At 43.5% G+C, this 26,277-nt stretch overlaps 1 protein-coding gene across 4 annotated transcripts in view; it reads left to right on the top strand.

The window, feature by feature from the left end:
* The window catches only part of LOC142288327 (uncharacterized), a 936,281-nt gene that overhangs the window by 361,791 nt on the left and 548,213 nt on the right, over positions 1-26,277 (top strand). For 3 of the 4 annotated variants that reach the window (XM_075333504.1, XM_075333503.1, XM_075333508.1), the window contains one exon: positions 22,955-23,050. The exons of the other annotated variant lie outside the window; for it this stretch is intronic. In XM_075333504.1, coding sequence (XP_075189619.1) covers positions 22,955-23,050 — 96 coding nt within the window. The remainder of the gene's footprint in view (positions 1-22,954; positions 23,051-26,277) is intronic. 4 annotated transcript variants of the gene reach the window in all.

Below are 26,277 nucleotides of genomic sequence, written 5' to 3'. Positions count from 1 at the left end.
ATTGTTTTGTAAACAGGAATGGTCAAATATACCTTCATCCCAGATCCAGGAACTCATTAAAAGCTACAGGAAGCGACTAGAGGCTGTTATTTTTGCAAAAGGAGGATCTACAAAATATTCATGTCACTTTTATGTTGAGGTGCCCATACTTTTGCACAGGTCAAATTTTGTTTAAATGCGGATTGCACATTTTCTGTTAGTACAATAAACCTCATTTCAATCCAGAAATATTACTCAGTCCATCAGTTATTAGATATATGAAACTGAAATAGCTGTTGCAAAAACCCAAATTGTTATAAAGAAAAAAGGTTAACATTAATAGGGGTACCCAAACTTTTTCATATGACTGTATACAGACAATAAAGACAAAACAGAGCTACATATAGTTCAACAGTTACAGGAGGAGTGATGGACCCTGCTCGCAAGCTTACAATCTGTAAGAAAATAGGGGGGATACAATAGGCAAAAAATGCTTGTAGTGTATTATCCAGTCATCAATAGAATAAGTAGGGAATTTTAAATAAGCTGCATAAACCATTCACCAGCCAGGATCTGTTCATGTGCAGTTACCAAGTGCTGCTAGGTGCGTGGAGGATATGGAGATAGATGAATAGGAGGGAGAAGATTCTGGGGAAAATATAGAAAGAGGGAATAAGGGATTGTTAGATTAGTGATGTGAGCCTGTCTAAAGTGATCAGTGGCGTAGCAAAGAGGGGGCGGAGGAGGCGGTCCGCCCCAGGCGGCACGTGTCAGGGGGCGGCATTTTGGGGGTAAAAAATAAAAATAGAAAATAGAAAAACATAGAAGAAATAAAGAGCTAAGTAATAAAAGGCTAAGTAAGATTTGCTGCCCCCACTTGACCTTGGACTGCAAATAATTTTCCATATTAGCTTATAGAAAAGGGCCATCCGCAATTGCATTCCTGAACATCTTTAAATTCCATTCATAGTAATGAGGTTAACCACGCCCAATGCAGCCCCACTACGCTGCCAGCTTCCTCTCTATGATTTTTTGAGTTATACCTGGCTCACTGTGATACAAATATTAAGGTGCACGGAGAAAAAAAGAGTCCATACAAAATAAAGATAGCTCCGGCACACTGATAAAAGGAATACGGGAACAAAATGTTTTAATGCTTCAAGATATTTATTTGTGCATAAATCAAAAAAAGGTTCTGGACCAATCCAACGTTTCGACCGCACACTCGGTCTTTCTCTAGGAAAGGTTATCTATGGGGAAATTGCGGGAAATGACTAGTCGTCGTCAAATGGATATTAGAGTAGGCTAGCAAAGTCGGAGAAAGTTATGCACTGTTGGAGGGACTAATGGATATGGCGGTCTGCCTTTATGGCTGAATTAATTGTATTAGTACTGTAACAGCATGAGTTAATCTTGTGCGCTATATGGACACAGTGGATACCGCTTTGTGCAGCTGAGAAGGGGTACATATTCTTGTGTATTGCACAAATACAGGTAAATCTGGATCAACTTACTGTACATGTTGTCCGTCATTCTACTGGATTATATGATCCGTTTACATGACTCAAAGAAATATTTCATATCACAGGAGTGTTTCTATGCTGGACTGGTGAAACTATATGGAAGTTGAGTGCCAGTCAAAAGTTAGGATGTAGGTTTACAAGGTAAGTATCTCATACAAGCTCCACAAGAGTCGCCTATGTTGGCGTATGCTTCTAAGGTGCTATCTATTGGTAACGCTGGGATGAGCAACAGGCTATGAAATCACTCTTCAGTGGTGGTTCAGGGTGTGGGCTGTGAGAACGCTGGCCATCGTTCTCACAGCCCACATGACACACATTGCATGACTAACTGACACACACACACTCACACCAAAAAACACACACTGCATGGGACATGACCGTAATGTCACTATAGGTACTAAAGCACTCTCAACTTCAGAAACTACACTGATAATGTAGAACTGCTATTATCAATATAGTTTCTGCTACACAAGCTGGGGGCCCCTAACTAAGCAGTGGCCCTGGTCAATTTCTCAGATTGCATGTCCTAAAGCTGATCCTGTTTAGTGATATTCTGTTACAAGTGGTAAATGCTATATGTGTCTATGTGTGACCAATTAGTATTTGGCATATGTATTGGAGCCTGTCAAGGGTTTTCTTACCATGTCACAATATCGCATTGAATTTTTTTGGTTTTTAGAAATTGTAGGTGTTTAAAGGGTTATCCATCTTATTTTGCTTTTTTTGTAATTTCACTATTAGGCTTCATAGGGGCAGGTAAGTAGATAGTAACTACCTACCTGTCCTGCTGTCGGCCCCTCTCCCCCGGCTCAGAGCAGTCATGTGACCGCTCCTGACGGGATTTTGCTGCTTCCTGTCATGTCACGACGACAGGGGCAGGACCTTGTTGACGGGTTTTATGTTGCTGCCCTGCTGCCTACCATCTACAGTGCGGTGCAGCCCCTGCCCCCTGTCATCCTCCCAAACCCCCTCCCCACATTCTGTACTCTCCTCCCTCCCTTGAAAAACAGGGGGGCCCACTCGCTGTTAGGACCACGCTGTTTGCCCGATTGTGTCCCCATCCGTTTGATGTATGGGGCCTGGGTAACTGTCTCCCCCCTCCCCCGTGCACTGTCTCTGCTCTATGTAATGAACGCAGCGTCAGGCGCGCCTGGCGTTTGAATACTTCCGGGAGCAGAGGCAAGTGACGTCACCTGACACCGCGGTCAGCAGCACTGAGCTCTGCATCGCTCAGCTGTAAGGACAGCATGGGGTGAGAGAAGAGAGTGCATGGGTGAGAGACAGAGGGCCCGGCTGGGCAGTGCCAGCTGTGACTGTGAAGTTCGTCAGTCAAACGTATCATGTTTGGTTGAGCTGCAGGTAAATAAAGTGTGTGCAGAGAATAAAGGGATAATTCAAGAGGAACAAAAGTTAGAAACAAACAAAAATAATATAGGGGTGATTTAAGTGACAATACAGCACAGATTAGTTTAAAAAAATATTTTGTGGCCGGACAACTTGTTTAAACAAATTCAAGAACAGGTAAGAGTGGAGAGATTGATATATACTGCTACTTCACTGCCCTAACCACTTTTTATGAATTGAAGCCTTCCTTGATTAATTCTGAATAACACTATGATATTGAAATAGGGTTGGGATTCCTAATGGGTATAAGTAAAAATGGAGGCACCTAGTCCTGCATCTGCTGTATCATCAATGGAAGAGATATAAATATTATTTTTACACTTTTTTTTTTTTTAAATGGTTTGTCCTATCTTAGCACACCCTTTCTATGTTGTTTTAGCATTCATGATAATGATCAGAAATGGGCCTTCACCCTTCACCCTATAGACCAGCACACAATAGCTCCCTCCCTGGTTGACAATGAAACTACAGGCGCTACAGATAAATTATGGTACATGCTTCTAAATAATAATATCTGATAACTGGTTCCAATTTTTAACCTAAAAGGGGTAAACCATATAGAATAATCTCATTAAGTGACAGCTTGAATATGGAGTACAATCTTATTGTATGTGTTTTAAATGTTTCTGTTGGGTGTTCTGTTAGTTTTGTAGGCACAGAGATAGAGGATGTTTGCTACAATGCTTTTTCCAGACTCTGTAGACCAATATGGCACAATTTTATTTAATCTTCTCTTCTTCTCTTGACTGTTGTACTGTCACCTGTATTTTTTACCTTGTTTCCGCTATAACACTCTGGATTGCCACAATTCTCAAAGCTATTTTAAGATGTAAGAGATATTTGTTCTGAGATGCTGCATGTGTTGTTACTTTCACAGCCTTTTTGTTCTCTTAGTGTAAGGCAAAAATAGATCAGTATGGGTAGGTGGCCTGTCCAAAATTCCCTTCCTTTTATATGTACTGTAAGGATAAATCCAAACATTTTTTGTATTGTTTCAACCTTTATTTCCTTGCGTTTTGAGCATTGAGTTATGTATTGAAACCAGCATCAAATCCTAACAATATAAACACAACTACAACTATACACTATATATATATATATAGATATATAGATATACAGCACAGACCAAAAGTTTGGACACACCTTCTCATTCAAAGAGTTTTCTTTATTTTCAGGACTCCGAAAATTGTAGATTCACATTGAAGGCATCACAACTGTGAATTAAAGCATGTGGAATTAAATACTTAAAAAAGTGTGAAACAACAAAAAATATCTCTTATATTCTAGTTCTTCAAAGTAGCCACCTTTTGCTTTCATTACTACTTGTACACTCTTGGTATTCTCTTGATGAGCTTCAAGAGGTAGTCACCGAAAATGGTTTTCCAACAATCTTGAAGGAGTTCCCAGACATGCTTAGCACTTGTTGGCCCTTTTGCCTTCACTCTGCGGTCCAGCTCACCCCAAACCATCTCGATTGGGTTCAGGTCTGGTGACTGTGGAGGCCAGGTCATCTGGCGTAGTACCCCATCACTCTCCTTCTTAGTCAAATAGCCCTTACACAGCCTGGAGGTGTGTTTGGGGTCATTGTCCTGTTGAAAAATAAATGATGGTCCAACTAAACGCAAACCGGATGGAATAGCACGCCGCTGCAAGACGCTGCTGTAAGCATGCTGGTTCTGTTTGCCTTCAATTTTGAATAAATCCCCAACAGTGTCACCAGCAAAGCACCCCCACACCATCCCACCTCCTCCTCCATGCTTCACGGTGGGAACCAGCCATGTAGAGTCCATCCATTCACCTATTCTACAAAGACACGGTGGTTGGATCCAAAGATCTCAAATTTGGACTCATCAGACCAAAGCACAGATTTCCACTGGTCTAAAGTCCATTCCTTGTGTTCTTCAGCCCAAGCAAGTCTCCTCTGCTTGTTGCCTGTCCTTAGCAGTGGTTTCCTAGCAGCTATTTTACCATGAACCATGAAGGCCTGCTGCACAAAGTCTCCTCTTAACAGTTGTCCTAAAGATTAGAAGGTGTGTCCAAACGTTTGGTCTGTACTGTGTGTGTGTGTGTGTGTGTGTGTGTGTGTGTGTGTGTGTGTGTGTGTGTGTGTGTATATATATATATATATATATATATATATATATATATATATATATAGATATACATTTATTCTCTCTCGCTCGCTCTCTCTCTGAAATAAGTATTGAACACGTCACCAATATACGAAGTAAATCTATTTCTAAAGGTGCAATTTACATGAATTTCTCACCAGATGTCAGTAACAGCTCTTTTAATCCACCAGGACAAAGAAAGCAAGCCATAGATGTCCATAGATTTAGTGATGGAACACATGACGGTGCAAAGAAAAGAGAATGTCATGACACCAGCTGAAATCTATTAGTAATTAGAAAACAATCCTGTACCTTAGTGAAAAATAATTTCAGCTGGTTCAACTGATGGCCTATAAAAAGGTATCTCATTATTGAAGTGCCACACAAGAAATATCTCATGATGGGTAAAACCAGTGAGGTATTTCAAGACCTTTGCAACCTTATTGTTGCAAAACATACTGATTGCAATGCATACAGAAGAATTTCAAAATTACTGAAAGCTCCAGTGAGCACTGTTGATGCCATATTCTGGAAGTGAAAATAACATAATTTTACCATAAAATGTCCATGACCAGGTGTTCCATGCAAGATTTCAGACAGAGGATGGAAAAGAATTATCATACGAGTTGTCCAAGAGTCAAGAATTACTTTTGAAGAGCTAAAGAAGAACCTGGAAACAGCAGGTACAATTGTTTAAAAGAAAATAATAAGTAATGCACTCAACCTCCATGGCCTTTTTCTATGCTCAACAGGCAAGACTCATTTGTTGAACCAAAAGCAAGTTCAAGTGCATTTAAAGTTTGCTCAACAACATTTAGATCAGCCTAAGAAATATTGGGAGAATATAGTCCGGTCAGATGAGACCAAAATTTAACTGTTTAGATGTCATAACATACATCATGTTTGTAAGCCAAAAAACACCATACCAACAGTGAACTTTAGTAGTGGGCTGTTTTTCAGCAAACGGCACTGGCAAACTTCATATAATTGAAGGAAGGATGAATAGACAAATGTACCTAGTCATTCTTGATAAAAATCTGCTAACATTTACCAGGATGATGAAGATGAAAAGAGGGTGGACATTTCAGCAAGCAATGATCCCAAAACAGCCAAGTAAACTCTGAAATGGTTTCAGAGAAAGAAAATAAAACTGCTACAATGGCCTAGCCAATCACCTGACCTGAATTCAATAGAACATTTATGGAAGGAACTAAAGCTCAGATAAGGAGCCCATGGAAACTTTAGGATTTGAAGATTGTTGATGTAGAAGAATGGGCCAAAATCACACCTGAGCAATGCATGCAACTAGTTTTTCCATACAGGAGGTATCTTGAAGCTGTCATCACCAATAGAAGCTTTGGTATGAATTAATAAATTAATGTTAGTACCGTATTTTTGGACTATAAGATGCACCCTTGTTTTAGAGGAGGAAAAAATAGTCATGACACACTGTTATGTGGGGGTGGGTCTGCTGCTGACACTGTTATGGAGGTAATAATATCCCCAAATTCTGTACTCATATCCCCCATTCTGGGCCCCTTCCAGGTATGTATGGCCCATATATATATATATATATATATATATATATATATATATATATATATATATATACATACAGTATATGATACAACCCCATCCAGGTGTACAGTAATGCCTTTATATGTTAAATTTATTTATTGCCTTAATTTTACAGATGTGATGCTCACCTAGCTTTCAGTTTGGTCCTGCCTCTGCACTAGAATCAAAGTCTCCCATATCTCAAGGACCTGCAGTGATGTAATGAAGAAGCGGGGCACTGTGCTGTTCTGTGCTGCTCTGGCCCACCTCTCTTCATTACATCACTGCAGGTCCTGCTGTTACAGGAGACTTTGTTTCTAGTGCAGAGGCAGGACCAAACAAAGCAATGTGAGCACTCAGCACAGAGACTGCGGACTGTGCTGTGATTGTATGCTATGCTCTGGCCTGGATGAGCTGCACTTCCTCCGGACCAGACATGACTACAGCGGTACCCTGCTCCTGCCTCCTTCTTAAACAGCGGACAGACAGTCTCCCCAGCCGCTGCAGGAAGCCGGCGGTTGGAGCACCCACGTGTGTCCTCTGTTTAAATTAAACAAGTATTGATTTGATGCTCACACCCGCTTCTAGTCACTGACTGAAGAGAGCAGAGAGAGGTGGGCAGGGGGAGCAGCTAATGAATATTCCTTTACTTTAAACAGCGGGCACACATGACTTCTCCAACCGCTGGCTTCCTGCAGCAGCGACCCTCCCTGCCTCCTGTGATCCCACTCCACAGCCGCTGCCTCCCACTCCACAGCCGCTGCCTCCCACTCCACAGATGCTGTGTCGGACTATAAGACGCATACCACACGTTCCTCCCAAATTTGGAGGAAAAAAAGTGCGTCTTATAGTCTGAAAAATACGGTGTGTTTAATACTTTTTCCCTTTGTAATTTTTTATTCTTACACATTACTAAATGTATTGACATCTATGATTTGATTTATTTGCCTGTGTGGATTGGATGGGTTGTTACCGGCATCTGGTGAAAATTTCATGTCAATAGCACTTTTAGAAATTTATTTAGATAGAAAATTGTTGACGTGTGCAATACTCATTTCACCCCCTTATATATACCGTATTTCCTCGAAAATAAGACAATATCTTATACTATTTTTGGCGCGGAATAATGCGCTAGGGCTTATTTTCGGGGTAGAGCTTATGCTCGGGGAAACACGGGTTGGTGGTAAGTTTACCCCCCCAAAAAGCAAACCCAACTCCTCAGGAGAATCATACCAGACCCTGCACGTCTGCATCACTCCCAGGGTTCTCCTGCGATCTTCGGTGGGCACTCCCAGCAGGTATGCTCGACAATGGTCCTCTCCTGCTTCCGTCCGCCACTCACACATACATCAGATTGCACACGCACGCACACTCACACACACACACACACACACACACACACACACTCACACACACACACAACAGATCACACACAACAGATCACACAACAGATCACACACAACATCCGGTGATGCCCATTGCTTCCAGCTGGCAGGGGAACCTGGGACGTAGTGCAGTGCAGCATGAGGACCTGCAGTGGAATGTATCGAGGACCTGCGGTGGAACGCATTGATGCAGGTCCTCCATGCGTATATGTGATTGTGCGTGCGATCTGATGTGTGATTGTGTGTGCAATCTGATGTGTGTGTGCGATCTGATGTGTGTGTGCGATCTGATGTGTGTGTGCGATATGATGTGTGTGTGCGATCTGATGTGTGTGTGCGATCTGATGTGTGTGTGCGATCTGATGTGTGTGCGCGATCTGATGTGTGTGCGTGTGCGAACTGATGTGTGTGGGTGTGCGTTCCACCGCAGGTCCTTGATGTATTGCACTGCAGGTTCTCTCGTTCGGCATCTGATGAATATGGTTGCGGAGTCTTCTGCCTTCTTTCTTCTCTCTTTTGGGGGTGTCTGCTTTCTATAATGAAGTGTTCTGCAGTATCTTTATCTTTTTTAGTTGCATGGACATTTCATTATTGAACCACAACTATGGCTTATGTTTGGGGTAGGGCTTATATTTAAGCCTTACGCCGGAAAGGCTGAAAATTCCTGCTAGGGCTTATTTGTGGGGTAGGGCTAATTTTTATGGAAACATGGTATATACGTGTGTGTATTTCTGCAGGTCTTCATTAGGAGTGCACCTGCAGTGTTTTGCTGAAGAACCAGGAAATGGCTGTAGCACTGGAGAGTGTGTGAGATGTGAGTTGTAGTGGGAAGAGAGATATGCCAGGGTCTCTTTGTGAATGGAGTGACTGGGGAGTCAGCTAAGAAGCTGAGCAGTCTTTGGTCCTAGAGAGGAAATGGACCAGTTAATGGTGGACAGTCTACCTGAGTGTGAGAGCTTATGAAATCTCATAGCGACCTATGTGTGTGGGTGGGCATACACCTGCCGGAGTAGTGGACATATACCTGCTTGAGAATTAAACTTCCGTATCCACTGTACAGCCCTGCTATAATTATCTTTGTGCCAGAGCATGGCTCTTTTGTGTTATAGTCCCTCCAGGGTTTATGGAGCTAAAAAACCTTACCATGTTGGACTAAAAATGTTGCCGCTGCCCAATACCTAATGCCTGTGTGAGCGAACCCCTACAATGTGTGTGTGTGTGTATATCTATCATATATACATATATACAGTATATATATATATATATATATATATATATATATATATATATATATATATATATATATATATATCTAAGCTTACAATATACAATATACAATATCACAATATAAGTAATGGACTATTTGCTTTGTCATTCAATAACATGTAAAGGGATGTTATTTAGCACTAACGTCTTTGACAACCATCTAAGCATTTTTAAGTAACCAAACTGTTATAACTAGTATTTGGAGTTGTAAGTTGAGAATGGTAGTAAATATTATAAGGCAAGAGGCAACATTTCCATCATCTCTTATGGAGCCAACGGGAACCTGTCATCTGGTTCAACCATTCTTAACCATTGCAACAAGGTTTGTATACATCTAGCTAGCTTACTAATACTACATCCATTACATCCTCACAGCCCAAATACTATATGCTATTGCTCGCTTAGTGGGCGACATGCATGTCTAAACCATCTTCGGCACCTGATGTGAGCTTGATGAGACAATCTTACGCTGTCAACAAAGCACTTGCACTTGAACCATTGAGCACAAACATTTCCAGCACATTGTGGATGAAGTAAGGGAGATTCTCCACATCTATCAAAGGCAGAGAGACTGATATAGCAAACTGATAGTAGGTGCTCAAAGTGATCTGGACCCTTCGTTGCTTTAGAATTTGATGAAAGAGTAGTCCAAAGTTTATTTTCTCTTGAATGTGTTGCTGGGGCTTATTATTAGAAGGTTAATTGATATTTAAAAACACGGTGACTCCAGTGTAGAAGACGGAAACCTGATGACAGTTTTCCTTTAATGTAGTATAGGTATACTAATAAAAATCTAATTAAAAGAAATACTTTATCAGGTTATTTATTGGTGAGTGGCCATCAACAGTCATGATCATGACTAAATGAGTTACTCCCACTGACTGTAATTGAGTAAGCTGTCTAATTGATGTTTATGGAAGCATTCAGGATATGCTTCTCTAAGCATTAATATTTCAAGACGTTCACTCTCGTTGCCAACACGTACTTTAACACGTAATGCAAAATCCAATAAGAGGTTAAGGTACCAAGACAAAGGTCGTGCAGCTGTAAATTAAAAGAGGAGCTGTGTTCAAAGCTCTATAGCTGGGTGCCTCTGAATGTCACTAATTGTCCTGAGCAGTGGAGGGTTAATATACCATGAATGACGACCGCAACATTGATCAGCTTGTTAGATCTTGTGCCTGTGCAGATTGTTGGTTGAAGACCTATAATAGGTAATTGGTTCTAATTAGTGCTGGCAGGACCCGGACTGTAAAAATCCGGATCTGCACGGGTTCTCAAGTACTTGTGCATCAACCCTGGCCCAGAGTTCTCAGGAAACTCCAGGTACCTATCTGATCCGGCAACTCAAGTAATTAAAAAGAAATAAAGGAATAAAATAGGGGAAAAACAGGTGCGTTATACTTACCAGTCTCCCGCACAGCTGTAATACTACTTCTGGGACCGCTCATTATCCTTCATACATATGAACTGCTTCCTCCACCCACTGGCAGTCTCGGCATCTGTTTGCTTGCAGTCAGGCTGTGTCCCCACCTGAGTTGAGGTCCTTGAGTTTAATGAGGTAACCTTAAGTCAGTTTTCCTGTGGGAACCTCCAGCTGTGACCACAAAAAAGTGAGTGGCATCATTGCTCCAGCTCAGTCTCTGCCTGAAGCCACAGCGTGCAGAGATGTTCTATGCCAGCGCTCTGTGGCTTCAGTATGTATGTCATAGAGCTGGAATCTTCTTGGGACCTCAAGTGAATTAAGTCTGACTGGGTGTTTGGAGGTTAATAAACGGGTGAAAGAGTGTGGGATTTTTTGTATTTTATTTTAAATAAACTATTTTTCGGTGTTTGTGTTTATTTCTTTTCACTTCCCAGATTAGGAATGGTGGGGGTCTCATAGACCAATTACTAATCTAGGGCTTAGTGATAGCTGTGAGCTGTCATTAACCCCTTATTACCCCATATGCCACTGCACCAAGGTTATAATTCTGGGAGGCTGCAGGCTGCTATTTTTAGGTCCAATAACCATGGGACTCTTATTTTGATACACAGTTAAGATAAGCACACTGATGGGGGCTGCAGCCTGTAGCCGTATGCTTTTCATAGATGCCCAGACTGCTGGTGGTCGGGTGAAGCAGTGCATATTCATGAGGGTAATGAGCAGCCCCGGAAGTAGTGTCACAGCAGCACGGAGACTGCTATAATTTCCCTTTCCCTTTTAGCACCATTTTAAAGAGCATGATTTGGGTCCCCATAGTCTTGTATGAGCAGCGGCAACTGGCCAGATATCCAGGATTAAGTCCGGGCCCAAACCGTTTTTTTTTAGATTTGGTTGGACGTGCCTATACGGGGTACCTGCGGGTCCACCCATCACTAGTTCTATTCTATCAGTGTTGTGTTCTTTTATAATCACCTGAATCTAATCTGAATATATAGCAAAGTTCTCATGTTCCATAGTAAGATTACATTATGTTGCTGATGAAAGGTAAACACTAATAAGGACACAAGGTCCCCGATTCATTAAGACTGGCACTTTGTGGGGGCATGTAGGAATAAGATATGTCGAATTCATTAAGAATCGCATGCCACTTAATAAATTTGGAGCATCATTTTAGTGACATGCGAGTCTCAGCACCTTAGTAGAAATGTTACTCTAGTCAGAGACTGGAGTAACATTTCTGTGGTGATTTATGCTGCCACTTTCAATGAGTTTGTTAGGCGGGCATTGTCTTGCATTGACTCCTACTCAGCCCCACTTACTTTAGCAGTCCCGTCTGAAAATGGCATGAAAACTGCAAAAGTCATAATTTTTCTGCACAACTTAATATTGCTAAAAGTGTGTTACAAATACAAATTCTTTGATGAATCAGGGCCAAGATTTCCAACTTTTTTTTTAGTCTAGATAACTACTAGTGAATAGCTACTATCCAACCATGAAAGCAATAATTGCTACATGTAATTTCTCCTAAATTCATGTTGACCAGTCATATATGGACGCCAGAAAATAGCTGGGCAAATTGATATATAATTTATAAGTAAAAGGTTCAGTCTAGTTTGTATTTTTCCTCTTATCAGTCCAATGGGCGAGTTTACTCATTGATTGACTGTGATCTCTGTATGCACACTTATACATGTAAGGTTGTCAGCCTGATAAGACTGCTCATTGGACTCTTAAAGGGGTGGTTCACTACTCTGCAATAGTGGCCACATCCCTTTAAAGCTGATAGGGAAGGATTTTTCTAAATACTTTGTTCAGCCAATTTTGCCTCTGAGCAGCGCTATTGCGGTCCACTCATCTCCATGAAGTGACCCCCCTGGGATCTGTGACCTTTGAGATCCGGTGATGTCACGTCAACTTCCAGTTGATCCGTCATCACCGAGCCCGGTCCCAGTCTTCCTGAGTGACTGAGCTGTGGGCGGCCTTTCACTGCTCGTCACAGCCCAGCATGTTGCCCGCACTCTCCTTTGCTGCAGAGCACCGTACGCAGGTGCGATGATGGGCTGTGACGAGCAACAAAACACTGCCCAGAGTACAGTCACTCAGGAAGACTCAGAGATGTCAGGTCAACTGGAAGTTGATGTGACATCACCGGATCTCAGAGGTCACAGAGCCCCGGGGGTGATGGGGCTACTTCATGGGGATGAGCGGATCATAATGGTGCTGCTCACAGGCATTATTGGCTGAACAAGGTATTTTACAAAAGCCTTCTCTATCAGTTTTACAGGGATGTGCCCACTATTGCAGAGTAGTGAACCACCTCTTTAAGCCTGGACTGAGCAGGGATAAAATGAACAAATTATAACCAAATCTTTTTTTTCTGCAAAGATGTTTATCTCAGTATGCTCAGCTCCTCCAGATCTATCACGTGCAGCCCGGAGACAGATCCACATGTACTACGAAGCAGGTTTCCTTTAAAAGAGCTGGTCTAAATTAAGAAGAAAGGATTTGATTTCTTTTGAAATCCCAGGCAGTCCCTCTGACAATAACAGCTGGGGGTCTCCACTCCCAATCTCTGCACTTCCTACTTTTGTCCCAAAACTATGGGATATTCACAATTTATAGTGTAATAATTTCACACAGACAAATCTTATTTTTTACTTACATGTTGTGCAAAGTGCACTTTCCAGGGTAGGCTATTAATGTGGGATTTGCAATTGATTGCCTATTAACGCTGCAGAGAAGTTAGATGATTGAGAAAGTGTGATATTGCTGAAGAATCCAGCTAATAATGGATAATTGAAATAAGCAGCTATAGTAACAAACCCGATACATAAGATTAAACCCTGCACGTGTTTAATACAGATAAGGTGCATTAACAAATGGATCATTATTTGTGCATAAATAAGGCAATTCTGTTGTCTTTGATGGAAATTATAGCATGTCGCAGTATTTTTCCCATCAAAATGACAGACACTGAGGGGGAACCTGACAAACCCTATTACTGTATATGTCAGTGGGATCCATCATGCAACAAATCTGGTGCTACAGTATGCTGGGATTTATGTTAAAAAACAGTAATCATTCTGACCAAGCTTCCTCTTAAGCTGCATCCATGCAGACTCAGTTTCTGTGTTTCAGAGTTTTCTTTAAAGGGATTGTCCACTACTTTTACAATCCCTTCTCATTCCCCATGTGCGATCCCATAAAAATAAAAAAGCCTATACTCACCTCCACTGCCGGCACAGTTCCAGCCATGTCAGAACTCACCTTCCTGGGGCTCATTTAATATTGTTATGAGACACGAGCCCCAAACCCAATCAGCATTGGCTTCTCTAGCCCCGTCTTCAGGCATAGGAGCAAATAACAGGAAGTGAGCCCTGCGGCTGCCCCTCACGCGCAGGAAGTGAGGGGCAGCCGCAGGGCTCACTTCCTGTTAATTACTTAACCCGTCTCAAGACGGAGCTTGAGAACCTAACGCTTATTGTGCGTGTGCTCGTGTGTCATAACAATGTCACATGGGCCCTGGGAGCACAATTTACAACATCACTGGAACCGTGCCGACAGCAGAGGAGAGTATAGGCTTTTTTACTTTTATGGGCAAACATGGTGGACGAGAAGGGGTTGTCAAAGTAGTGGAGAGCCCCTTTAAGTGCTCTGCACAAACATAGACTACTCCGCCTGTTCCTTCAATTAGTTTCACTTTCTTCCACTGAACACTATGATTAGTGCAGAGCAAGATGTGGGCCCTGTATTCAGTGTTAAGCTTCCCACCATAGAAAGTTGATGCCAGTACGAAACATTAAACTTTTTTTCTGCCCCTGACCATCAGGAGTGCCTTTATTAAGCCTTTCACCACCCTAGTAAATCTGCAGATTATTTGATTTAAAAAAATACTTTGTCTTATCCAGGAAAATTAACTAAAACTTGACAGCCTAAAATTGCCTCCCTATTGTCTAACTTTGTGTCCACCACCTGTTCTCAAATATGATCCACTTCTAGCAGCAGGAAAGACACAGATATGGATTAGGGTACGTATCCACCATCAGGGTTCACAGCGTCTGGGCGCAGCATATTTCAGCTTTATTGCACAGTACAAGCACAGTAGATGGGATTTCTATAAATCCCATGCCCACTTTCCATGTACTGCCCACAGTGAAAACTGACCTGCGGTGTGGCTTTCTGAGCTGCAAGCATGTAAATTCTTTGCTGTGGAGCCGCGATTATTCTCCGCAGAGCGAACACAGCGAGAGACCGCAGCGCACCTAAACCCTGATCGTGGGCACGAGCAGCTGCGCTCTCCCGCAGAGGAGGTTCACAGTCCCACAGATCGTGGGCACATACACTTAGAGGAAGCCGTGGCAGTTCTTTGGCAAATCTTTGGCTCTTGATCTGCCTGAGAGGTAGGCTTTCAACTCACAGCAGGTAAGTCATTTGTCAATGGTAGTAGCAATATTTGCTGGAAAGTGTAAGAAAGTGCCAGCACCTGTAATGTTAGCAGAATGCTTATGAATAGGAACCAGCTACTCAAAAACAATAAATCAGTGAAAGAGCATGGGAATCTCAACAGTTCCTATATATATTTGACAGTGTGTGTGTACCGCCCCGCGGCCTCGGCTGCGGCCGCCGAGCCGCTCGGGTCCGTGCTCGTACTGCGGGTAGTGGCTCGAGCCTCTCACGGACCCGGGGTCACGTCGCTCTGCAAGGGGTAGTGGCGGTGCACGCAGGGGTTTAGGGGGTTGAATTAGCAAAGTTCGTGACGCCACCCACAGGTTGTGGTGATTGTATGGTGGACACCACCGCTGCCGTTGACTAGGCCTCCCGGGGACAGTGTTATGCAGCTCGGTGTTAACCTCTCCGTGGGCAGGGGGGCGATGGTCCCGGTGGCCCGTGGGAAAGTGAGGGCCGGAGTGCAGGGCACAGTGTTGCAGTGCAGCGCAGTGCGGTGCCTGACGCCACTGGTGTACTCACTCTGACACAAGATAACGGAGTTTCTGGTAAACAAACGGTAGAATGGACGGGGCCCACAGCCGGTTGTGGTGTTCTCCATGGATGGGTTGGTGGCGGCTGTCGTTCTCTTTGTACCGATATTGTGTTGTGAGTGACCCCTGTACCTGGACACTAGTAGTCCGCTCCCCGGCGTGTAAATGTCGCAGGAGCCCGTTTGCCCGCAGGCGCTGGCCCCTTGGATCTTTTGCCTTTGGCGGTGGCACTTATCCGGAATGGTTGGGCTGTTGCCTTCAATCGGGACTTGGGTAGGAATGAACCCCTGAGGTCCAGACCGCAATCAGTAAATTTGACTATAAAGGCGGCTTCTAGCCTAGTCGGGGTCTGAGTACCCTGCCTGGTGCTTGGCTTCCAATCAGCTCCCCGGTTCGGTACCAGCGGGCCACTGCCCGACCCCGGTCCTACGGTTTCACTGACCGTACACCAACTCCTGCAGACGGCCACCATCTGCCGACCTTGCTGGAGGTGCCTGGGCTCTGACCCAGACACCTAGACAGTCCGTGGCAGGCCTGGTCCCAGGTCTGCCCTTGACTTTCCCTCCTCACTCCTTCACTGTCTGAACTCCACTCTTGACTCCACTGAACTCCTGACTCTACTGTCTGTTGTGTTTTCCCGCCTCCAGGCCTGTGAACTCCTCGGTGGGCGGAGTCAACCGCCTGGCTCCGCCCCACCTCGTGTGGACATCAAACCCTGGAGGGTGGCAACAAGGATTTTTGTGTGACTGGTGTCACCTGTCCGGGCAAGGGGTGTGTGTGGTGTGTCTGTGACTACCTGGCTAGTCCAGGGCGTCACATGTGCACCAAAAGTACTTTTAACTTGTGTGGAATGAGGTTAGCAAGACTATGCTTTTCTACTGGTTTTGTGCCAAAGGACACGCATGATTTAATCTGAATCTGTCACCATGTTGTTGCCCTCTAATCTGAGAGCAGCGTATTGTACACACAGAGACTGTTTCCTGTGATGTGTCACTTACATGGCTGATTACTGCAGTTTTGATAATTTCCTGCTGATAAAACAGTGCTCTGTATACACCAGAGAGCCCGCCCCCGTGTACCATTATCAAGATCTGAATACAAAAAGGTACCACTTTATAAAGTCTTTATTTTGGTCAGAAAGGGGGCACATAAACAACAGGAACATTGCTAGAATGCAGCCCAGGAGCTGCAAAGGGGGAATCTTTTAGGTTTAGTGCAAAATTTCTGATGACAGGTTCCCTTTAAGGGAATTGTTAGATCTGGCGCAAATACAACAGTGATTTTATTAAATCTGTAGCAATCAGCCCTGTAAGTGACACATTGCTGGAATCAGGGTCTCTGCCCATAAATCATGCTGTTCTCAGATGGGGTAGCAAAAACCTGGTGAAAGGTTTCCTTTAACAGTCTGAGATCAGTAGGGAATGTAGTATTGCCCATAACTTTAAATATAAAAATTGGCTATGAAGATTAGTGTCGCCCACACAAAGGCTAAATTCTCACAACCACATTTTCTGTCTGATTGCTGTCCGTGATGAAAAAAACCTGATGGCACTCTGATTAATGTTATTCAATTTAACTTTTCAGGGGATTATGTGTTTAACTGTCTTAATGTTAAGTTGAAGAAAATTGCAGCATTCACTAGTCTTATCTATATTTCAGTCTGTGTATATTCTCAAGTCTCCGGGTGCACAAAAACAATCAAATCCAACCACACAGCATTCGATTTTTACAGATACATTGCAATTCTTTAAAATAGGAAACTGTATTTGTACTTGTAAATTTTAAAAATCGCTGATATGTAAAAATGAATGTCATACGGATGACAATACAGAAGAAAAAACTCAATTTTTGTAGGAAAATCGTACATTTTTTTTGTGTGAACTTAACCTATAACGCACCACTTCTTCTGAAGTAGTCCTCCTTCATTAGTTTGTGTTAGCTGAAGCCAATGCAAAAGCGACATATTGCAGCCATCAATTTTCTGCCGTTATGTGGCCTTTTGCCAAAATTTGCCACATGACAGGAACATGGGGTGCAATGGCAGGAGACCTGTCTGGTATTTAGTATGTGCACACAATCAGGACCCGCTGTGACCTGGATGTGGCGGGTCCTGATTTGCAGGGCCGCGAGTCTCCTCCGCAGGAGACCGCAGCTACTCGTACCCACGATCTGGGCTCAGGCGGTTTTGGTCTCTTGCTGTGTTCTCTCTGCGGGAGAATGCTTGCATCTCCGCAGCAAAGAATTGACATGCTGCAGGTCAGTTTTCGCTGCCGGAAAAACAAGCACAATGGGCACTGGATTTCTAGAAATCACATCCACTGTGCTTGTACTGATCCAAAACATAAAGCAAAATCTACAATGGAATGATTCACAAATAAACATATCCAGGTGCTAGAATGGCCAAGTCAAAGTCCAGACCTGAATCCAATCGAGAATCTGTGGAAAGAGCTGAAAACTGCTGTTCACAAACGCTCTCCATCCAACCTCACTCAGCTCCAGCTGTTTGCAAAGGAAGAATGGGCAAAAATGTCAGTCTCTCGATGTGCAAAACTGATAGAGATGTACCCCAAGCGACTTGCAGCTGTAATCACAGCAAAAGGTGGTGCTACAAAGTATTAACTTAAAGGGGACGAATAATATCGCACGCACGAATTTTCAGTTAATTATTTTTTATGAAAGTTTAAAATAATCAATAAATTTTGTTCAACTTCACAATTGTGTCCCACTTGTTGACTTCACCATAACATTACAATTTTTATCTTTATGTTTGAAGCCTGAAGTGTGGGAAAAGGTTGAAAGATTAAAGGGGGCCGAATACTTTTGCAAGGCACTGTATGTATGTGTATATATATATATATATATATATATATATATATATATATATACATATATATATATAGTACTGTGCATCCTTGTAGTGGAGCTTATCTCATATTGCTATGCTGTGCAAGTAAGAAAGGGGAATTTGGACAAGATGTAGAACTCTGACCTGTAACACTATATAATCCAATCAATTAGTGTTCTCCAATCTGTCGGTCGAAAAGAGCAATTTATTATCATTACCTTGCTTGAATGTGTTTGCTTGTTGATTGAAATAAAATCTGTAGTATCCCAAATGCTTGTTTTGTTTTTTGTTTGTTTTTTTTTCATTTCTCCCAACTTTTCATTTGATTGTTTGGAGCTGAAATCATCCATACAAAATTGGCTATGTTTAAATTCTTTTGGCTCATTGCTACTCACTGATTACCATGTAAGCTTGCAAGTCAGAAATGTTTCCTCAGATACTTTACTGCTGTGATTGCACTGATAACATTTGCCTTAGGTCGCCCCTTTCTTGTATGAAACAAATGAAAAACGATGCTTCAATTTATTTTCTGGAAGGTTCCCAATATCATTTACAGTGGATTTAAAGGATAACCACTAGGTGGCGATCTAGATCCAGCAGCAGATAAATTTGATGTACGGTATAATCGCATTTATAAATGTAATGTTCCATCAAACTCATGGTCAAAAACTATATTGTCCAAGAAGTGGACAACCCCTTTAAGAACTGCTTACTTACATGGTAGCTGAAAAAAACAAAGAAAATATGTTACAGGTATGATAATACTGAACATAACTTTGTGAAGCATATTTTCTTTATACGAGCAAATAGCAATTGACCTTGTTGTTCATTGAAAAATCATTGTGTTGCAACAATCCGCTAAGACAAAATGTGCCAATATAGTGCTATAATACAAACGACACTCTTTGTCATACGGGTATGTTCACATAGATGTTTTTGACATGGAGTTAAATTCAAAATAGGTAATTTGAGAGCTTTTTTGTATGTGTTTTTGTTTTATGCAGTTTTGAATCAATTTTATTCTGCCTAATTTGCTTCAGTAATCACATTTTGAGCAGTTTTGCAAGCAGAAACACTGCAAGATGAACTTCTTTTTACATGTTGAAAAGAACACTTGAGAAAAATCGCCACCATGAGCGCAATAGCCATGTTTTCCCATTTAAATCAATAGGAAAAAATATTTAGAGTGAGTTTTTTAAATGTTGTTTTTTTTAGCAGAATTCACTGCAAAATTCATATTAAAAAACCTTTGTGGACATACACTAAGGCCAGGTTTAGACAGCCATAATAGAACTCGGGCAGGTTACATGTACAATTTGCAGATGTTACTGCCTCCTTGTTCTCATGGTGGAGGATCTGCCTCTTACTCACATGTGCTTTTCTGGTCTGTAAGGGCCGTTTCACACATCCGGCATTTCGCCGGATTGACGGATCATGGGGAAAGCAAAAGAATTGTCAATGGATCTAGGGGAAAGGATAGTTGAACTGTATAAAACATGAAAGGGATACAAAAAGATATCCAAGGAATTGATAATGCCAGTTAGCAGTGTTCAAACTGGGATTAACAAATGGAAAATAAGGGGCTCTGTAAAAACCAAACCACGATCAGGTAGACCAACAAAAATTTCAGCCACAACTGCCAGGAAAATTGTTCGGGATGCAAAGAAAAAAACACAAATAACATCAGTCGAAATACAGGACTCAGTGAACACTAGCGGTGTGGCTGTTTCAAGATGCGCCATAAGGAGGCACTTGAAGAAAAATGGGCTTCATGGTCAAGTCGCCAGAAGAAAGCTATTACTGCGCAAATGTCACAAAGTATCTCACTTACAATACGCCAAACAGCACAGAGACAAGCCTCCAAACTTCTGGAACAAGGTACCTTGGAGTGATGACACCAAAATCAAACTGTTTGGCCACAATCATAATCGTTAATTTAGAGATGGACGGAACACCATTTCTACTGTAAAGCATGTAGGTGGATTACTTATGATGTGGGGATGTGTGAGATACAAAGACACAGGAAACTTGGTCGAAGTTGAAGAAAGATGAATACAGCACTTTTTCAGCAAATACTGGAGGCAAATTTGCACTCATCAACCCCGAAAGCTGCACTTGGGACGTACTTGGATGTTTCAACATGACAACGAAGCAAAACACAAGGCCAAGTCGACCTGTAATTGGCTACAACATAACATAGTGAAGGTTCTGGAGTGGCCATCTCAGTCTCCTGACCTCAATATCATTGAGCCACTCTGGGGAGAACTCAAGCCCGCAGTTCATGCAAGAAAGCCCAGGAATTTACAGGAACTTGAGGCTTTTTGCCAAGAAGAATGGGTATTTTTACCATCTGAGAAAATAAAGAGCCTCATCCACTGTTACGAACCGGCGCCGCCATAGCCGTAAGCAGCCTGCTGCGGTTCCTGTTGCGCCCAGGTGCCGGCTGCCGTTCTTGGCCGTGCCTCGGGTCGTCCAGTTGGCTGTTCCTTCCACCACGTCTAAGTGTGGAGAGGCGGCTAGTGCGCATGCGTGCACCGATTTACCCCAGCCAGAGTTTAAGCCCGGTGTTTTGCCCAGTGAGCATGCTCAGCCTGATTGTGTTATGTCTGAGACTAAGTCCTCAGTTCAGGCTACTGGGCATGCTCAGGCACTTAGTGCACCAGAGGCTAGGTCCGGTAAGGACCTCACTGAGCATGTCCGTGAGGTGGCAGGCCCTGATAGGGCAAAGGGTGTCAGGTGTCCTGATGACGTGGCAACTCCGGACTGGCTCGCAGAGGCCCGCCCTTATGATCTGGCACCTCAGTATTGGTCGTCAGACGATGACTGGTGAAGTGTTTGGGGCGTGGCTGCCATGAGGTCATCAATGACGTGGTGGTTCCGGATAGGTCGCATGTGACGTCACTGATAACATGGCACTCTGCTATTGGACCTTGGTGGTTCCACCCTGGGTTTGGGGCGGACCCAGGTTATAAAAGGGGCTGGAGACAACATGGAGGTGCGCAGTCTTCACTTTTGCTCAGTCAGAGCACACCTCCATGTTAGAGCCTCATTGCGGCATAAGCCTATGTTGGGAAGCGGTAGGTAGGGTTAGGCGAACGGTACCTGTCACGCCAAGATTCGTGGCTCGGCACATCAGGGTCAGGCGCCGTGCTTCCCTCCTGCCGTTCCAGTCTTGCTATAGCAGCCCAGTGGCGTTAACTGGGCTGCGGCTGCTGTACTTCCTTTCTGATTGTGCTCCCTACGCACACGGACAACGCACCTGCTGCGCCACCTGTCCGATTGTGTCCCCTACGCACACGGACAATGCACTCGCTGCGCCACCTGTCTGATTGTGCCCCCTACGCACACGGACAACGCACCTGCTGCGCCACCTGTCCGGTTGTGCCCCCTACGCGCACAGACAGCGTACCCCAGGACCCCTGTGGAGTTAACAGGGTGTTCCTTATCCTCCTCGGCTTCCCGGTCAACGCTACTGGTGTACCCATCTGGCCTGACGTGTCCTACACACACGTGGCCAGTCGAGAGGTGGCCAGAAACGCTAATCGGAGGACCGCTTGGCCTGACGTGTCCTACACACATGGCCGACAGGGCGCTTTCCTGGCGGTCTTCCGGTCAACGCTACAGGGTTACCACCCAGCCTGACATGTTTCCTGCACACATGGTTGGTGTAGCGCTAGGTGCACCAAAACGCTAATCGGGTTGTCGTCCGGTCTGACGTGTCCCAACACACGTGACCGGTTCCCAGAGTTCCTGGCAGAAACGCTAATCGGAGGACCGCTCGGCATGACGTGTCCTACACACGTGGCCGACAGGGCGCTTTCGTGGCGGTCTTCCGGTCAACGCTACAGGGTTACCACCCAGCCTGACGTGTTTCCTGCACACGTGGTTGGTGTAGCGCTAGGTGCACCAAAACGCTAATCGGGTTGTCGTCCGGTCTGACGTGTCCCAACACACGTGACCGGTTCCCAGAGTTCCTGGGTTATCTCAGAGCCATCCAGCTCTATAGTCTCCGCCTAACCCTCAGGTGCCAGCAGCTCCTTTGTCATCTGGAGCACGGTGGGCCCCGACTGGCGATTAGGATATATACCCCCTGGTCGTAATCTGCCGGTTCCCCCGTAACATCCACAACTACCACAAAAGACTTCAAGCTGTGATTGATGTTAGAGGGGGAAATACATTGTATTAAGAACAGGGGTATGTGAACTTTTGATCAGGGTCATTTGGATGTTTTTGGTTGTCATTTGTGATTTAAAAAAAGAAAACACAGTAATTTGACAATATATGGCTTCACCCAACCACTAACCATTAGTGGAAAAAAATGATTTTGTGTTATCATTCATATTGATTGTAAACTTTTTAGCACAACTGAATAGTGCAGAAGTAATATTTTCATAAAGTTACTTACGCTGATATCTCATCTGATTAGTTTTCGGTTGTTTCTTCTCTATCTGATCAAACCTTCATGTCGCCATCTTCCAGCCACGACTCGTCTTATCGCAGTGATCTCTTCCAATCATGTGCAGTGTGCCTCTCTGAAGCCGAGACGACTACACCCGACGTCAGATGGGATTCAATGTGAGTGAATACAGCTGCGTGCATGTGCAGAATTTACAGGGTCTGGCAGTGATGCCAGCTTGTGGAAATCATGTTATTATGCCCACAGCTGTGTTATAGCATAAAAAGAGGTCCGGCTAGTCTAGGAAGCAACGCCCCATCGACTAGCAGAAAAAACGTGCACTTTATAAATCCTTTTTTAAACATTAATTTTATTGAATAACATCACACGGGGCTGATTATGCAGGGAATTTAGACACTGATAGGAATGCTGCTGGAGGGCATAGGGGACCTGACAACTTGCCTTTAAATTGACATTCACATATAATGTCCCAGAATACCCCCCAAAGATCTTAATCCTCCCCCTCCTTATTGTCCCCTCCTCAGTCTATAAAAAAAATAAATAAGTTATAACTATATCAGAAAACTGACCAGCATCTTCCCCAAATGTGAACAGGCGCCAACCAAAAAACAACATAACTACAAAAGCATATCCAGTGGCCTTCAATAATATAAGGGGACATTGGCATTGCATTGCTGCTATAAGAATATCAGAGAAAGGAGAAAAATACATAACTAATGTGAAAAATGAGTAAAAAGACAAGCATTGCATTACTGCTTTGGAAATATTGACAAGAAGAGATTTTTAGCTTACGTATTCGCCAATTCATGTGAGCCTGATAACCAACGGCTAGGTAATCTCATTATATCGGGAACCTTACTGTCCTCTCCATATGGATCCCTGCTGCACTGCACCGTTTCTGCTCCTCCTGGGTACTATTCAAATGACACAGGCGCGCATGGAGTGCTGACGTCATCAAAGAACTTGCACCTGTGTCACAGAGAAAGCGACGGGCAGGGAGCACAGGACAGAATCCTGAGTTCTTCTGCCTGCACCTTGCGGCCCAGTGGGATCGCTCCCTGCCCGGCATGCTGCTTGTGATGGTTCAATCTGGCCAAGGGCCCCCTGGAGCCTCAAGCTCTGAACAATGGGCCAGATTGCCCTCATTACTAACTGGCCAGCAAGGGCCCCTTGAACTTCTGGGCCCCGGTGCAGCTGCATTGCAGTATGTCCACCACTGTTTGGCTGCAACTATTAGTTACCATATTGGACAGGGATATAATATAAATCAGTGATGGATATTGCTGTCACACTAATCATATTGTGCACTATTCAGACAACCTCTTTTTAAATACTATGTACTCACCTTCCCATCAGTACAGTTTCAGCTATGTTGGTTGCTCATTGCCTGCAGTTTTTAGGGTATGTGCGCACGTTGCGTTCTGCTGTGACAAATATTTTGCAGCGTTTTGTCTGCATGTGCGTTCAAAACGCAGCCAAAAAGCTGTGTTTTGGATGCATTGTGAATGCAGAATGGATGCGGAATTCATGTGTTCTGGATGCTTGCTCTCCCATAGACAGAGTGGGAAAAGCATCCAAAACGCACAAAGAAGTGACATGTTGCTTTTTAGAACACATCGATTTTTTTCAAAAATTTGGCATGCAAAACACTGCGTTTTAAAACGCATTGTGCACATGGATTTTGCTAAATTCTCATAGACTTTGCTGGGGAAGCAGAAAGCATGCATTTATGCTGCAGTTTAAAACGCTGCATAAACGCATGAAAAAACGCAACGTGAGCACATAGCCTTACACTTCCTTCTTACTTCCACAGTTCATTCAATGCTAGGGTGAACGAAGCAGCCCACTAGTGGTTGCAATGCGGCTGTAGGGCTCACAAGCCATAACAATGGGAATGAAACCCTTGTAGACCCGGTGCAATCATTTGTTAAACATTGTCCGAGTGGGAGTTTATGGTTTTTTTTTTGTTTTGTGTTTTTTTTTTACACTGGGAGATGCATTATTAGAAAGTGGTTGTCTGAGTAGTAAACAACTCCTTTAAGCTGGTCATACAAATGATATGTTTACAGTGAGTGAAATAAGTATAGAACACATCACCAATTTTCTAAGTAAACATATTTCTAAAGGTGCTATTGACTTGAGTTTCTCAGCAGATGTCTGTACCAGTTTATTTAATCCATACAGGCAAATGTATCAAACCATAGATGTCCATAAATTTAGTGCTGTGTTAGAATGAGAAATGACACAGAGAAAAAGTATTGAACACATTTATAGAAATGTATTTAATACTTTGTACAAAAGTCTCTGTTCCTGATGACCGCTTCAAGACGCCATGTATATGGAGTAACTGGCCGCATGCATTGCTCAGGTGTGATCTTGATCCGCTCTATCATACAGACACTTTTCAAATCCTGAAGGTTCCGTGGTCTCATTCAATGAACTCTGAGCTTTAGTTCCTTCCATAAATTTTCTATTGGATTTAGATCAGGTGATTATCTGGGCAATTCTAATAGCTTCATTTTCTTTCTCCAAAACCAACCAATAGTTTCCTTGGTTGTGTGTTTAGGATTATCTTGCTGAAATGTCCACCCTAGTTTCATCATCCTGGTAGATGCCAGCAGATTTTTATCAAGAATGTCTCAGTAAATTTGTTCGTTCACCCTTCCTTCAATTATACAAAGACTTGCTGTCACGTAGTGACCACCAGCTTCCCGCCAGGTACAAGGGATCCTCCGGTGAGCGCCACAACATACAGGGTACACGATAGAATGGTGGGCCCTGGCGCTAGAGGGTTTGGAGTGGGGTCACCTCCTGCATTCATCTGAGTCTGTTCTCTGCACTGCCTAATGTCTCTATTTGAGTCCTTTCCCTTGTTGTCGATCATGTGCTTAGGCCCTAGCTTGCCCTGAAATCACCCTGGCTAGTGAGAAGGCCGGTGAGAGGACTAGGCTCACCACTACAATAATACAACACAAGGGAAGGAAGACAGACAAGGGAAAAATAGACATAATAAGGAAAACACTTCAAACTCCTCCAGTGCAGTGAAGCATGATGGCTGCAATTGTCACGACACCTCAGCTTATTCCAGAGACTGGCCACTTCCAAAGTGGACAGCTTAGAAATTATTCTATCACTAGAATCAGATGATAAAACATGTGCTCTGTTATAGTGAAAGGGATTGATCACAAGGAGCTGAACCTGAAATCAAGGCTACAAAGGATAGCCAAACCGGAAAGAGTCCTTAACCCCTAAAGCACCAAAAGAAAGCAATTACATTTAAATACAAGCTGTAGATCTCCTCATGATAAGGCATTGTGACATTCTGGTCCTGGACTCATCAGAGGCCTCCCACGAGAGGGGCACACCCATGACATTGGCAGTGCTG

The sequence above is a fragment of the Anomaloglossus baeobatrachus genome, chromosome 2 (genome assembly GCF_048569485.1).
Source record: "Anomaloglossus baeobatrachus isolate aAnoBae1 chromosome 2, aAnoBae1.hap1, whole genome shotgun sequence".
Classification (NCBI taxonomy): domain Eukaryota; kingdom Metazoa; phylum Chordata; class Amphibia; order Anura; family Aromobatidae; genus Anomaloglossus; species Anomaloglossus baeobatrachus.
This window is presented reverse-complemented; position numbering and strand designations above follow the sequence as displayed.